The sequence below is a fragment of the Arachis ipaensis genome, chromosome B03, assembly GCF_000816755.2.
Source record: "Arachis ipaensis cultivar K30076 chromosome B03, Araip1.1, whole genome shotgun sequence".
NCBI classification, from domain to species: domain Eukaryota; kingdom Viridiplantae; phylum Streptophyta; class Magnoliopsida; order Fabales; family Fabaceae; genus Arachis; species Arachis ipaensis.
The window spans coordinates 3,204,257-3,219,447 of NC_029787.2; the positions used below are offsets into that span (position 1 = coordinate 3,204,257).

General features: G+C 32.1%; 3 protein-coding genes across 5 annotated transcripts; all 3 read left to right on the forward strand.

Moving 5' to 3' along the window:
- LOC107634117 (senescence-specific cysteine protease SAG39-like) lies at nt 247-2,481 on the forward strand. Of its 2 annotated transcripts, XM_016337691.2 has the most exons (3): nt 247-742; nt 1,596-2,190; nt 2,327-2,481. In XM_016337691.2, the coding sequence occupies exons 1-2, from the start codon at nt 304-306 to the stop codon at nt 2,186-2,188; spliced, it is 1,032 nt and encodes a 343-aa protein (XP_016193177.1). In that variant the 5' UTR covers nt 247-303; the 3' UTR covers nt 2,189-2,190; nt 2,327-2,481. The 2 variants fall into 2 exon arrangements, with proteins under 2 accessions (XP_016193177.1, XP_020973437.1); XM_021117778.1 differs by having other exon boundaries at nt 1,596-2,401.
- On the forward strand, nt 3,963-7,262 carry LOC107629235 (exosome complex component RRP41-like). 2 transcript variants are annotated; one of them, XM_016331974.2, is made up of 8 exons: nt 3,963-4,239; nt 4,739-4,817; nt 4,945-5,047; nt 5,148-5,268; nt 5,978-6,066; nt 6,260-6,409; nt 6,589-6,681; nt 6,996-7,262. In XM_016331974.2, the coding sequence occupies exons 1-7, from the start codon at nt 4,107-4,109 to the stop codon at nt 6,676-6,678; spliced, it is 765 nt and encodes a 254-aa protein (XP_016187460.1). In that variant the 5' UTR covers nt 3,963-4,106; the 3' UTR covers nt 6,679-6,681; nt 6,996-7,262. The 2 variants fall into 2 exon arrangements, with proteins under 2 accessions (XP_016187460.1, XP_016187458.1); XM_016331972.2 differs by lacking the exon at nt 6,996-7,262 and having other exon boundaries at nt 6,589-6,927.
- Nucleotides 9,974-14,193, forward strand: LOC107629234 (protein CNGC15b-like). Its single transcript, XM_016331971.2, has 8 exons — nt 9,974-10,429; nt 10,582-10,653; nt 10,888-11,413; nt 11,501-11,713; nt 12,023-12,315; nt 12,515-12,626; nt 12,978-13,214; nt 13,493-14,193. The coding sequence occupies exons 1-8, from the start codon at nt 10,422-10,424 to the stop codon at nt 14,120-14,122; spliced, it is 2,091 nt and encodes a 696-aa protein (XP_016187457.1). The 5' UTR covers nt 9,974-10,421; the 3' UTR covers nt 14,123-14,193.

A 15,191-nucleotide genomic window follows, 5' to 3' on the forward strand; every position in this document is an offset into this window, starting at 1 on the left:
AGTAATTAAACCTATTATTAATGCATACCTCTCCTAGAATTAACAATGTTAGATTCCTATACGCAGGTTCAACTTTGAAAACTACTAATTTCTTATTTTTATATAATAATAACAATAATAAATAAAGTCTATACTATATACGTTACGGTATTATTCATCAGGAAATCCTCTAAGGTACGTTACGTTGATAATAATATTGCATGAACATGAAATAATGATTCATATAAATACCTCATTGGTTCTTGGGAACCAACACATCAATTTACTTCTTCAATTCACATTGTTTAATTTCCATATTCAACTATGGCTTATTCCAACAAAATATTCCAATGCATTTCATTGGCTTTGGTTGTTCTTTTTGGAATCTTGTCTTTAGAGGCCAATGCTAGGATTCTTGAAGATTCCATAATGCATGAGAGACATGAAAAATGGATGGTTCAACATGGAAAATACTATAAAGACTCTAATGAAAAGGAATTAAGGTTCAAAATTTTCAAAGAAAATGTTGAACGAATTGAGGCCTTCAATAGTGATGGAAACAAGTCTTACAAGCTTGGTATTAATCAATTTGCTGATCTAACAAATGATGAGTTTAAGGGTAGGAATAAGTTCAAGGGTCACATGTGTTCCACAATCACAAAGACACCAACATTTAGGTATGAAAATGTGAGTGCTGTTCCACCTTCAATTGATTGGAGACAGAAAGGTGCTGTCACACCTATTAAGGACCAAGGCCAATGTGGTATGTCTTTCAATTTTTCTTCTTTGAAACTCACTAATTAAACTCATTATATTAACTAATTTATATATTAGGGTTGATCCATTTTATTATATATATTGACATATCATATATATAAGTAGAAATATCGTATATTTAATTGTTATATAATTAGATGATAATGTGCATATTTATGAGTATTAATAATATTATGCTTAATCAATTTAGGTTAGTTGGGTGATTAATTTATTCATCCGATTAAGTAAGTGTTGGGAGTTTGAATTTAATTTATATACGAAGTAATTTATTTACCAATAACAAATTCTTAAATAAAACTCAGATTCATAATAAATTAATGCTTCTTATGTCAAATTGAAAAATATTGTGACAAAAAAATACTACACTTAAAGTAAAGTTAACCACTTTAGGTCTCCCTAAAGTCATTATATATAGTTCACTTTTTCGCTATATTTTGAGTTTGGAAAAATACTCAGAGCATCAAAATTTATTGTTTTGGCTATCACTTTTAACCATTAATTTAATTCTTTTAGTTTAGTAATTTAACAATATATTTTCATTCCATATTTTTAAACATTAATAATTACTTGTTGATTAAAAATAATAAATTCTACTAACCTAACATTTTTCTTAAATTTGTGCAAATTATCCTACAAGAATTTAATTTCTATATAAGTGTATAAAAGTTTTACACAAATAACTAATCCCATTAACTAATTTTTAAACTCATTAATTAAAAAAATCATCCGAACGCATAAATTTAATTGAATGATTATGTAAAACTCTTTACAGTTAAACTCATTAATAAATTTTCAATCTTTATTATCTAATTAACATTGATTTATATATATAAATGTAGGATGTTGTTGGGCATTTTCTGCTGTGGCAGCAACAGAAGGAATCACAAAACTAACAACAGGGAAACTAATCTCCTTATCAGAACAAGAGCTTGTTGATTGTGACACAAAAGGTGTGGACCAAGGTTGTGAAGGTGGTCTAATGGACAATGCATTCAAATTCATAATCCAAAACAAAGGGCTCACAACAGAATCCAATTATCCATACACAGCATCTGATGGAACATGCAACACAAAAGCAGAATCAAACCATGCAGCCAGCATTAAAGGGTTTGAAGATGTACCTGCCAACAGTGAAAGTGCACTTCTAAAAAGTGTTGCCAATCAACCAGTTTCCGTTGCCATTGATGCTAGTGACTTTGGTTTCCAGTTTTACTCAGGTGGTGTTTTCACTGGATCTTGTGGTACTAGTTTGGATCATGGTGTCACTGCAGTTGGTTATGGAGTTAGTGATGATGGAACTAAGTATTGGTTGGTTAAGAATTCATGGGGTGAGACATGGGGTGAACAAGGTTACATTAGAATGCAAAGAGATATTGATGCTAAACAAGGTTTGTGTGGCATTGCAATGCAAGCTTCTTACCCTACTGCATAATTGTTATTAGGTGAAAACTCAGGTGCAGTTGATTTTACATGAAGTTGATAATTGAAAGCAGTTAGATGATTTGACTGATTTGACTAAATTTTCATCTAATGACTCTCATCTATCAACTTCACGTGAAGTCAACTGCAGCTGTTCATCTTGTTATTACTTGTTTTATGTAATAGTGAAATTTAAGCCACTATATATACAAAAATGATATATGTATACTTGTAATTAAACTACCTAAGTGTATGTTTAATTTGTTACATCTTTATATATGTAAATGAAAATTGTGCAGTTTATATATTTCCTTTGAAAATCAATTGAGTACATGCATCAAATGATGGTAGTTTAATCTTTTATCTAATAAGAAATGTTTGGTTTCCACACAGAAATTGGTTTATAGCTATGAAGCACGGAAATTTCGTTGAGTTGCCGTGTCCGCGTGTCGGACACATTTCGGACACGACACTCACCAACACTCATCTGACATGCGTATTTGCTGTGTCCAACCATGTCTTAATAAAAAATAAAAAATCCTTTTCCGGACACAACTGGATACACTTAAATATCATCACGTGTCAGCGTGTCCTGTCTTATTCTTAACATATATTTTTAAAATAAATTTAGATATAGCATATATTATTATTTATTAAAAAATATTTTAAATACTTGATATAATTAAAATAAGACATTAAAAATAATTAAAAATTTTAGTTTATATTTTAATATCAATAAAATATCAAAATATAATTATGATTTATCTAAAAAATACTTTATATTTTATATGTATGCGTGTCCTTGTGTCATGTAAAATTTTAAAATTCGCGTGTCGGTATGTCTTGTGTCGTGTTGTGTCCTGTGTCCGTGTCAGTGTATATGCATCGTAGGTTTATAGGTTTACTACCACTCTGTATCCAATAAAGTGTTTTTATGATTTTTTGGGTAGATCAACTTTAATTTCATGGGTATAATTGTGTGTTATATCCAACATAAAATTGATCAAGCTAAGGTAATAACTACTTTAATTACTTAACAAAATATTTTAAGTTCAACTAGAGATAAAAAAAATTCAAATAAATTTTTGAAATTTATAAAATATTTATTTTTTGTTTTGGTTCCTGTAAAATTTAAAAGTTATCTATTTTAATTTCATTTATTAGTTTATTCTGTTAAGTGTTGACATGCCATGTCAAATAATACTTATACGACAAGTCTTATCATTCACGTTAATATTTTAGCTTATCAGGTAGAGCAATTGAAAAAACTAAAAATAAACAACTTTTAAATTTTATAATAAAAAAATTATAAGGACCAAAACCAAAAGATGAATATTTTACCGTGAAAAAACCTTATTTAAACTAGTAAAACAATACTCATTGAGAGATATCTACCATCTTAAAATTGTGTATATTATTATATAACGGAAATTATTTTTTCTTCTTTGGACCGAATAGCTGAATTTATTTATTTATTTTGGTTAGCAAGCTGAATTTAATTTTTTTTGTTGTCTACAATATTTTTTAGTTCAACAAATTAAGATCTCTATTTTTTCTTGGTATAAATCGCGGATATCTCGTAGCTCCATCTAAGAACTCGATCAATTCAAGTCGGTTAAAATCGAATTTAATTACATTCTTAAAAATAATAGCTGACTAGTTGGGCCTACAATAAAATTGAATCGAGGAAAGCCCATTTAATTGGCCAAAAAGCCCATCTACAATATTTAGACACACTGAAAAGTCAAAACGCAGCGTTTCAGAAGGCAGATATAAGGGAGGTGGAAGTGAGAGAAACCTTGACAAGTGCGAGTGAGAGAAGAAAAGTTAACATCAAAGAAACAAAACAACAAACAGTTTGTGTGCGTGTTCGTGTTTTTGTGTTCTCGCTTTTCACTGCACTGGTCACCGCCGTTCGGCGGAAACGGACAATGGCCGGCAAAGGCGGAAGCGCTCCGGCGACGTACTCGCCGTCTCCGACCACTCAGAAGAAGAAAACTTCCCTTTTCCAAGAAGATTGGGTCCGACCTGATGGCCGTGGCTTCCACCAGTGCAGACCTGCTTGTAACCTCTCCCACCTTCCATTTCCGTTTATTCTTTTTTAATTATTATTGTTTCAATTCAAATATTAGTCTATGAAATCATGTTTCTGTAATAATCTTTTGTTTTTCTTCATGAGGTATAATTGAAAATGTTTAATGAATTGTAAGGTGTATTTACTGTATTGTATTGTGTGTTATGTTGAATCATTGGAGTGCTGATCATGGTATGGTTAAAGTGAACATTATATCATCATAAAGAATGGTGTGTGCTGGTAGTGGAGCAGAAACAATTTGTAAATAAATATGTGAGATGCACTCACTTGAGCTTATGGTAAACTACTTAACTGCCAATGTAGACTTCTTAGTTTGTGGAAATTTGAAAGTTGATAATGTATGTCGTCTTCGGAATCTTTTGCTTGCTTTGTGATATCTCATTTGAAGCATTGTTTATGATTGGATGCAAGGGCATCAAAAGATTAATGTAGCTGATACACCTAATGGGAAATGCTTGTATGTTGCAGTTTTCAGGACTGGTGCTGTGAATGCTGCATCAGGATCAGCCTATGCGGAGTTTGGAAACACCAAGATCATTGTATCTGTGTGAGTAATTCTCTTAACTCGATTATGTTAATTACTAAGTCAGCTTGCTGTGGTGTGTTTTTCCGCAGCTCTTGTTTTTTTTCCCCTCCGCCTAACATGGATTCATTATTTGCATTTTGCTCTTCAGATTCGGGCCTAGGGAGAGCAAGAAGGCAATGATGTACAGTGATATAGGGCGTTTAAATTGCAATGTTAGCTATACAACGTTTGCAAGTCCAGTTCGTGGACAGGTATTTAAAAAAAATGATAAGAATTTCTTATATTTGTTTTTCCCTTTGTTTCATATATTGCTCTATTAAGCATTTAATATCTCAAATCTCACAAAGTTAGGGTTCAGACCACAAAGAATACACTGCAATGCTTCATAAAGCTTTGGAGGGTGCAATAATATTGGAATCTTTCCCCAAGACAACTGTGGATGTTTTTGCATTGGTGCTGGAATCTGGCGGCAGTAAGCTTTCATTTCATAATGTATTTCTGTTTACTTGATAAGAGATGCTGTATTCAATGGTTAGAAATTAAGGATGATGATTTTCTAAATATAAGTTACCTAAAAGCAATATAAAAATGAAGTCATGTTAATTGTTCTTTCAGAACCAAGGTTTGACTTCACTATCAGAGTCCAAAATATGTCAGATACCTCAGAAGGATTAGCTTAGCCCCACACTTTTGAGTGTGGAAACACCTTGTGACTTGTGTGGGGAAAAATGTCATTTCTTAAGTTGAAACACATTTTTCAATCAGAAGCTCTTCTGTGTGAGGCCTTAATTACTCTAAGTAGATATGGGAATTGATGGCATATGCCTACTATACTGTGTTCCGTAGTGATTAATATAGTGCAAGTTTTCTTCAATTAAGACTGCTGTGTGCATGTGGTTACCATGTCTTGTGTTTTATACAATTACCATTTAACTCGTGGACGCATAAAACAGTAGTATTTAGTTATTTACTGGCTCAATCTGTTATTGTACACAGGTTCTTGGTCTCTTGGGATGCAGCTTTCATAAGCATAAATCCTTTGATTTGTATGTATAAGAAATTGTGATGAATGATCCTATTTTAAACTTTGAAGGCGTCAGAGATGTAATTTAATTGAGATGATTGGACAAAATATGTTCTGTTTGCCGGTTTTGAATCATCAAATTATTTTATTTATGAAGGTGATCTCCCAGTTGTCATATCATGTGCTAGCCTTGCCCTGGCTGATGCTGGAATAATGATGTATGACCTCGTTGCATCAGTTTCTGTGGTATGAATCTTTCTCACATTTGCAGTCTTCTGAATGCGTTTATACCTGCTTCATTGGTGCTTAAGCTGTGTTTATTATAAACTTTGTCTTGAAATTTTGATTTACTATCAAACTTGATCTTCTGCAATCTCCTACTTACTTTTGATGATCCCCAAAAATTACACGTTTCTTTATTTTTTTTTAATGATTGCAGTCCTGTCTCAGTAAGAATCTTGTCATTGATCCTATTTTTGAGGAGGAAAACTCCCAAGATGGAAGCTTGATGATTACGTGCATGCCTTCTCGCTATGAAATTACTCAACTTACATTTACTGGGGAATGGTCCACCCCAAAGATTGACGAGGTATGCCTATTTATGTTATTGTTCTCAAGAAAAATACTTAGCAAATGCCAAGGTTTCCTGTTCTGAGGATTGATGCATTGCTGTTCTGTTTAGGCTCTAGTGAGAGAAACTCTTATATTAACATACTTATTAAATGCAAGGAACGAACTATCAGTGACATTCTAGTTTCTTGCATGCAGGGAATGCAGCTTTGCCTTGACGCTTGTGCAAAGCTTGCAAAGATTATGAGGTCATGTTTGAAAGAAGCTGCTTCTGATTCTCAGGAATAGAATGTGAGTTCCAATTTTAGCACAGAAGTCACAAGATGTGCTGTTAAATTGTTTTGTTTTTTCTTTCTTTTTTTTATCGCTTTTTTCTTTCTTTCTTATTTCTTTTTTATGCATTTCCCATCCAATCTTAAAGGTGTATGAGAATTATTATAATTTTTTGGTTGAAGGGGGGAATTAGGATTAGATGCCTTGCATGTCCTGCAGTTTTGTGCTTATGAGCTTGTCAAATATAAAAGATTATTCCTACAATTCTTGGAGAAATATCTCTTGAACATAGCTATCATTATATTCGAGGATGACATATCATTTAATGACAGATGGATGGTATGTTGATACGAAGTACGATGATGATTATGTTCTACTCCTATTCTTAAAGGAACAAAGTTTGCAATAGCCATTTTACCTTGATGTGCAAATTAATGTAGCTCATCGCCACGAATGACATCTTGTGGAGCAAAATGATTTTGGCTAGGTTTATGTAAATATAATTTGAAGTTGGTGTTATTTTTTCTGGAGCATGCGTGCAGCCTTTGGATTTTCAACTCAACTCTGAAATAGTAATGAACTCTAATATTGAAGTTTTGGAGTTGTGGTTTTTTTAGTTTGTTTTGACGAGGAGAATATTATATGCATTATTTTTGTGTATAATTATTTTGTACATGTTTCACTTTTGATATTATAAGTGATTAATAAAAGGTAAAAGAAGATAATATTTTTTAAATTATAAAAAAAAAGCATATGTGAAATGATGGAAATATCATTTCTTCTTTGAAAAATGAAAATGCATATTTTACTAATGCATTAGACCACAACCCAAAATATTGGGTTTGGCTACTAATTAAAATTTGAGTTTTTTTTTTTTTTCGGTGAATAATTAAAATTTGAGTTAATACTTAATTTGGTTCTTGATCTTGCACGTGAGCCTTAATTTAGTCCCTGAAATTTTAATTTCCTTTATTTAGTCTTCAAATTTTATAAACGTGTCTCACATTAGTCCTTAAGATGGTTTTTAGTTCAAAAACGTTAATGGAGTGTTGAAATAGATAATCAAATGCCCATACTGAAACTTGTAAAATGATGTATTTTTAGTTTTTGCATTCAAATAACTCAAAAATGATGTCGCATCACTTGTTTTGTTAGGTAAAGTTTCAATAAACACCACTTATGATATTATTTTTGGGTTATTTGAGTGTCAAAACCAAAATGACATTATTTTACAAAGTTTAGCGTAGCGTTCGCTTATCCATGATAGCATTCTATTAACGTCTATACATTGAAAATTGTTTCAAGGACTACATGAGTCATGTTCGCAAAGTTTGGAGACTAAATAAAGGCAATTAAAACTTTAGGGACTAAATTAAGACTCATATGCAAATTCAGGGACCAAATTGAGTATTATCTCTTAAAATTTTCTCTAAGAATCAACTCGAGAAATAAACAAACAAACAAATAAAGATAATCTCATATAGTTTCATATTTAGGCTTAAAATGTCATCAAATGCACTTTGATCCTGCCAGCTAGTTCTTTTTCGAAGATTACTTGCGGAGTATTGATTTTGAGGTACTAACTAACTTGATATTAATCAACTTAGGTTGGTCTAGTCATTTATTCGCCTAAGTAAATATTGGGGTTTATACTTTGAACAACCCAAAAAAAAACCTAACTTGGTACTAACTGAAATGAACATGTTGAAATTCTAATATTTGATGCAATGTGTGGGTCACAAAACACGTGCATCAGAAGTCAGAACTCATTTTCTCCCTATTCTGAAATGCATTGCATGAAAGCATGGATTGGAATTGGATACAGTCTGTACTTCTGTATCTGTACAAGTTCCATGACTTCATGTCCGTACAACAACCACTCACGCATCTTCATTTATAGCCAACACAACCCCTTTCCATTTCTACACCATCAAATTGCACTAGTGGTAAATATATTATTCAATAAATAAAAAATAATTTCGCATTGATTCAAATCATTCAATCATTGAATCTCGATTCTTTATCATGGAAATTATTTATGCACAATTTCATAATTAAACAATAATATGAATAATGTATTTATATCTCACGTATAACGTATGTTTGTTAGTTTGTGTTGTTAGAGATAAACTGATGGAAGAAGGTAACATTAATGGTTATATCTCTAACACTCCTCCCATAAACAAGAGCCTCTTTTTGGGTTTGTTTGATGCTCTATGTCCGAAAGATCGAGTTCAATCTTTGGTAAACCCTAAAAGTGAAAAAAAAAAATAGTTAGGAATAATTAGTGTTTGGTTTGAATTTTTATTTTTAGCGTTTTTATTTTTTATTTTTTGTTTTTTTTTTTTCATAAAATACTGAAAATAAAACCATCTACACTTGTTTAAGCAAACGAATGAATTAACCAATCGATTAAAGTTGGTTAATGACATTTCACAATTAAAATCCAAATAATAAGTGTAGAATACTCTGTGCTTTTTTCTCGTATAGAATGTGGAAGGAGTTCATGTAGTGTTTTTTAATGATGTATTATAATACAACCTTTGACCTTTCATTCTGTTCAGATAATTTAAGTCAAAAACGTCGGAAAAGAGCACAACAACATTGTTCATGATGCATTCTATTTTTATTACTTGTTATTACTACTACTATTTTGAAGTGTTGAATTTATATCTTTTTTGCTTTTAAAAGAGTTAGGAACATCTCAAGTCTAATAGCTTTTGACTTTAAACTACTAAACTTTTTTGGGTGAAAGACATTGCTTTTAGGATTATTGTCCTTTTAATATGTTTATGGCCACATGTTTTTTTTTTTTTTTAAACAATTGCTAAATAATGATTCCAACAATGAACAATTGTATGATCTAACTTCTAAGTGCTTCAAAACTGGCAATCAGACACATGAAAAGGACACGTGTTAAGGTTCCATTTGCAACTTATCTAACCTACTAGTCAAATCATTTTAGCATCATTCATAGAAAAGTTATCAAGTATACTAGAAATACCAGTGTTTCAGTTGTTTTAATGGTTGATTTTAATTAACATATATCGGTATATCAGTGATTTTTAACCGTTGATCTTAATTATATATATTATATATATTTTTTATAATTAAAATCAACGGTTAAAAATTACTGAAACACCGGTATGACGATACACTTAAAAATTTTTCATGGTATAACTGAAACTCTTTCTATAATATATGATATGATATTAGGATAACCATGATGATATGTAACACGCTATGATCCTTGTTCCTTAGGTTAAGGACCATACTATATGATTCTATGGGTCCAGCCAGCTTATAATATAGTTGGAATTAGGACACACCCTATGATGGCCCTTACTATGGCCAGCTTTTCTGGCTCTGATTATTTGACACGCTTCTCACACATACCAAAGTCAAACTCACAATTATTTTTTATTTTATTTATTATTACTCCTTTTAATCATCACTCATTTGTCTTGTTATTTATGTACTTGCATTTGCATTTCATTTTGTGCTGCCGTCTATAGTTTATGACACTCTCCTGAATCAATAACCTTTTAGAATTGTATATGATCAGTTTTGTTTTTTGTTATAGGATTTTCATGATTCCAAGATGATAGTAACATTGTAACAACTATCAACTTTTTATAAAGAACAAGGGTCTGGTTTGCATGCATTGCTTTTGAGGGTGGAACTTGGAACAAGTTTTGGTGAAATGCTTGGGATTATTATATCTTTCTTCAATTGGTGCTCCTTTAGTGCTTGATTGAATGCCTCTGTAAGAAACTAAACTTTCTTTTTTTGGCTTTACTATTTGTGTGGCCTAAACTTGGTACTTATTCAATTTTGATTTGAAAAAATCTGAATATTTAAGTGATTCAGATGTTGATATCTACTTTTGTTTAATCCCTTTGCTTCATTGCTCTTCAGGATTGAAACTTTGATTGAGAGAATTTGTCACTTGGAAATGAGAATGGTGTTTGGGAATACAAGATGTGTGAGGTGTGTATCTTCTTCTTTCATAATGAAAAATGTTTATATGCTCTTGAATTTTTTGTATAATAACTTCAAATGTTATAAATGAAAATAAGTTGATGTGAATGTTTCTGGAGGACGCATTAAATATGCTCGAGAAATTTGATGCTATGGAACTTGTATGATAATTTTCAACTCCAATAGCATGCTTCCATGAACTGAAACATAGTGATTTTAAACTCCAAAATTCTCACATTTTAGATTTCAAGATGATGCTGAACTAGCCAAAATCCCAACAGCTAATGGTGACAATGGAATTAAGCTACTTAGTTCCAATAAAGATCACAACAATAGAGAAGCAAGAAAAGCAAAGAAGTTCTTGAAAGCCAGAGTATTATCAAGAGTTTTCTCAGAAGACTATGAGAGAGTAAGAAGAAGGATTTTAGACCCAAGAGGACAAACCATTCACAGATGGAACAAGATTTTCTTGTTAGCATGTTTAGTTTCTTTGTTTGTGGACCCTCTATTCTTTTACTTGCCACTAGTTCAACATCAAGTGTGCATTGGTATTGGAACAACACTTGAAGTGATCCTCACTATTATCAGATCAATAGCAGATTTATTCTACATGATTCAGATCATCATGAGGTATCGCACGGCTTATGTTGCGCCTTCTTCGCGTGTTTTTGGTAGAGGAGAGCTTGTTATAGACCCTGCAAAGATAGCAGCTAGGTACTTCTTCAAAGGTTTCTGGCTAGACTTTGTTGCCGCGTTACCCCTTCCTCAAGTAAGTCACAGGAGATATTCATTTTTGTGTTCTCTCACTTAATCTATTAATTCGAATCTCTATAAATAGCTGAGTATATCCTTTCAGGTGCTGATCTGGATTGTGATCCCCAATCTTGGAGGCTCAACCATGGCGAATACGAAAAACGTCCTTCGATTCATCATCATTTTTCAATATATACCAAGGCTGTTTCTGATTTTTCCACTTTCATCCCAAATTGTAAAGGCTACTGGGGTTGTGACAGAGACAGCATGGGCTGGTGCTGCTTATAACCTTATGCTTTACATGCTGGCTAGCCATGTAAGTATATGAGAAACAAAATTGCTACATGCACACAAAATATCAGCCACGAAATCAGTTGTGTATAAATACATGTGTTGTTTCACTTTAATGTATTTTGTGTTTTAGCATGTATTCTATGCAAGTAACTGATTTGATAGCTAACTTTTTTGTGTACACATAGCATAACAGAATAACGGATAAAACAGAACAAAAGAGTATAATGTATGCATTTTTAGGAAACTAACTATGGATGCATTGCATTAAGAAAAATACATATATAAAGTTAACATTCAAACTTCACTAATGTTTTCCTATTTTTGGTTGAAGTTTTTTGGAGCTTGCTGGTACCTTCTATCAATTGAAAGACAAGAAGCATGCTGGAGGAGAGTCTGTGATATGAAAAATTCATCTTGTAAATATAGTTTCTTTGACTGCAACATGGTTAAAAATCCACTCAGGGACTCATGGTTTAAGGGAAGTAATGTCACAAAGTTATGTTCACCAGAAGCTCACTTTTATCCCTTTGGCATATATGGTGATGCAGTCACATCAAGAGTTACAACCTCACCATTCTTTAAGAAGTACTTCTATTGTCTTTGGTGGGGTCTCAGGAATTTGAGGTAAGGTGTCACAAATGTCCACCTTTAGCATTATGATTTTCTTCATGCTTATTATATCCTTATCAAATTAGTCTGTATTATATCATATTTAGTTACATTGATCCAAGAATGTATCAACAAAATTGATAAAATGAGGGAAATGTTTTACTCTTCTAAGTGTTTATGAGTGACTAATTGCATTTCTGATTGTTGGGAACAGTTCTTTAGGACAAAATCTACTCACTAGCACTTTTGTTGGAGAAATAATGTTTGCCATTCTGGTTGCAACCCTTGGATTGGTTCTTTTTGCATTACTCATTGGTAATATGCAGGTAATTAATATGGTGATTACTAATATGAAGATGCTTTTACTAGAAAATGGTAGTTGAAAATCGTTAAATAGTTTTACATATTGGCCTAAACTGCTTAATATAACACATATCCACCAATTCATATAACAGTTAAGAATTTTTTTTCTCAGTATAAAAATATAATTCTTTAAATTACTACAAGAAACATATTTCTTAATGTGTACTTGTTGCATTTTCCTTCATTCAACACTCACTGATGTAATTTTAGTTTTCAACATTGAATTGTAAGATAATATTTCACCAATCACCAGTCTATAAGTTAACTCTGTTCAATTGATATGTACTAACAAAATATAACTGAAATTCTGGTAGACATACCTTCAATCAACAACTGTGAGGCTAGAAGAGTGGAGGGTCAAAAGAACTGATACAGAACAATGGATGCATCACAGACAGCTTCCTCAAGAACTAAGACAATCCGTGCGCAAATACGATCAGTATAAATGGCTGGCGACTCGAGGAGTGGACGAAGAAGCCCTTCTCAAAGATCTTCCATTAGATCTTCGAAGAGACATCAAGCGCCACCTTTGTATCGAGCTGGTTCGACGAGTAAGTTAGTTACACTTTTAAACTTAATTGTTTGCAAGATAGTCCTCAATCCATGGAAAAGTTTTACACAAATGTCCAATCATATATTGCTACATTAGCAAAAACAATTGTACTATTCATATTCAGAGAGTTTGTCTAGAGAACAAAGTTTTAAGCACAATCAAATTATGTTGGACATATGAATGTTATGTTTTTTCATGCAAGAATCTCCTCTGTTCCTCTTAGAGCAACGAAAGCACTAAACTAAACACTTAACCATTGAATCATGATGAAAACAGGTTCCATTGTTTGAACAAATGGATGAGAGGATGCTAGATGCAATATGTGAAAGGCTAAAGCCTTCATTGTGCACAGAAAGCACATATCTTGTCCGAGAAGGCGATCCGGTCAACGAAATGCTCTTCATAATCAGAGGAAATCTTGATTCCTACACAACCAATGGCGGCCGGACCGGATTCTTCAACTCGTGCCGGATCGGCCCTGGCGATTTCTGCGGCGAGGAACTCCTAACATGGGCCTTAGATCCAAAACCAAGTGTGATAATACTTCCTTGTTCCACAAGAACAGTTAAGGCCATATCAGAAGTTGAAGCATTTGCACTCATGGCAGAAGATTTGAAATTTGTTGCATCACAATTTAGAAGATTGCATAGCAAGCAACTTAGGCACAAATTCAGGATTCACTCACACCAATGGAGAACTTGGGCTGCATGTTTCATACAAGCTGCATGGAGAAGGTTCAAGAAGAGAAAAGAAGCTGCTGAATTGAGGGCAAGAGAGGAAAATGAGGCTGAAACACATGCAACAAGGAGCAATAGGAAGGGTATGGATGTAAATTCAGGTGCAGATTCTGAAGTAGTAAGCTCTTTGCAGAAGCCAGCTGAACCAGACTTTTCTGTTGATGAGTGATGATGAATCTTTGTTACAAGTCTCTTCATCATTGTGTAATTATTTTAATTATTTATTTATTCATAATTTTTTTTCTTTTTTTTTTGTTGCTTTTATTGGTCCTTGTTGGGCTGGTTGTGTAGCCCGTTTAGTATATAAAAAAAAATTGGTCTCAAATATAAATGCATAACAAAAATTGTATGGTCCCTCCAAAATAGAACAGGTCATGGAGGTTTTGAAAAACCTATGTAAGAATCTTGTAGTGATTGTAGGCAAGTATTAATTCTTTAATAAAAAAAATTCTAGCACAATATAAATGAGCATTTTAAAAAGATCGACAATTTCAGAGACAAGGAAACAAATTTGGACCCCAAATTAAAGGTTGAATGAAGTCATTAGGTTATTCCCACAATAATTTACAGCTCTCATTAACCTGCCCTAGATATGCACATAACTTTCCCATGCAAATAATGTGATTAATTAATTAGCTTTGGACCTTTTTAACTTTCAATCAACTCTTTATGTAAAAAATAAATAAAATAAAAAGAAGAAAATAATTAACCTTTTCATGATTGTAACTTTTAGATTTTTGCATGTTATTGCCATTATTAATCACCTTGTATAATCATATGGAGTAGTATAAAGAAAATTTCCTTGGTAATATACTATATGTAGTAATAGAGATTATATATATATAGGTATAGCGTTTGAATCAATAGAGAACCTTTTTTTTTTGTATCTATATGAATCGATATTATTACATTCTAATTCCTTCTCAATACCTCTTAAGAAAAATCCCAAATTGAATCTCAAATTAACGGATTAGTGTGAGCTTCATTATTTTGTGGTCGATATCCATGCAATATCTCACAATCTAATGATACTTTTGTTTACTTTTTAATTAGTATTTTAAAAAGACTCATTCTATCAAATTATCTTAATTAAAGTGTTTATATATGTGCTTAAGATGTATGTACAATGAGCATTTCTCATATTAATTGTATCAAAAATTTATTAGCTATTATGTATTTATATATAAAAATATGTATTGTTTAATTTATTTTATGTATTTTATATTCTAATATATCTT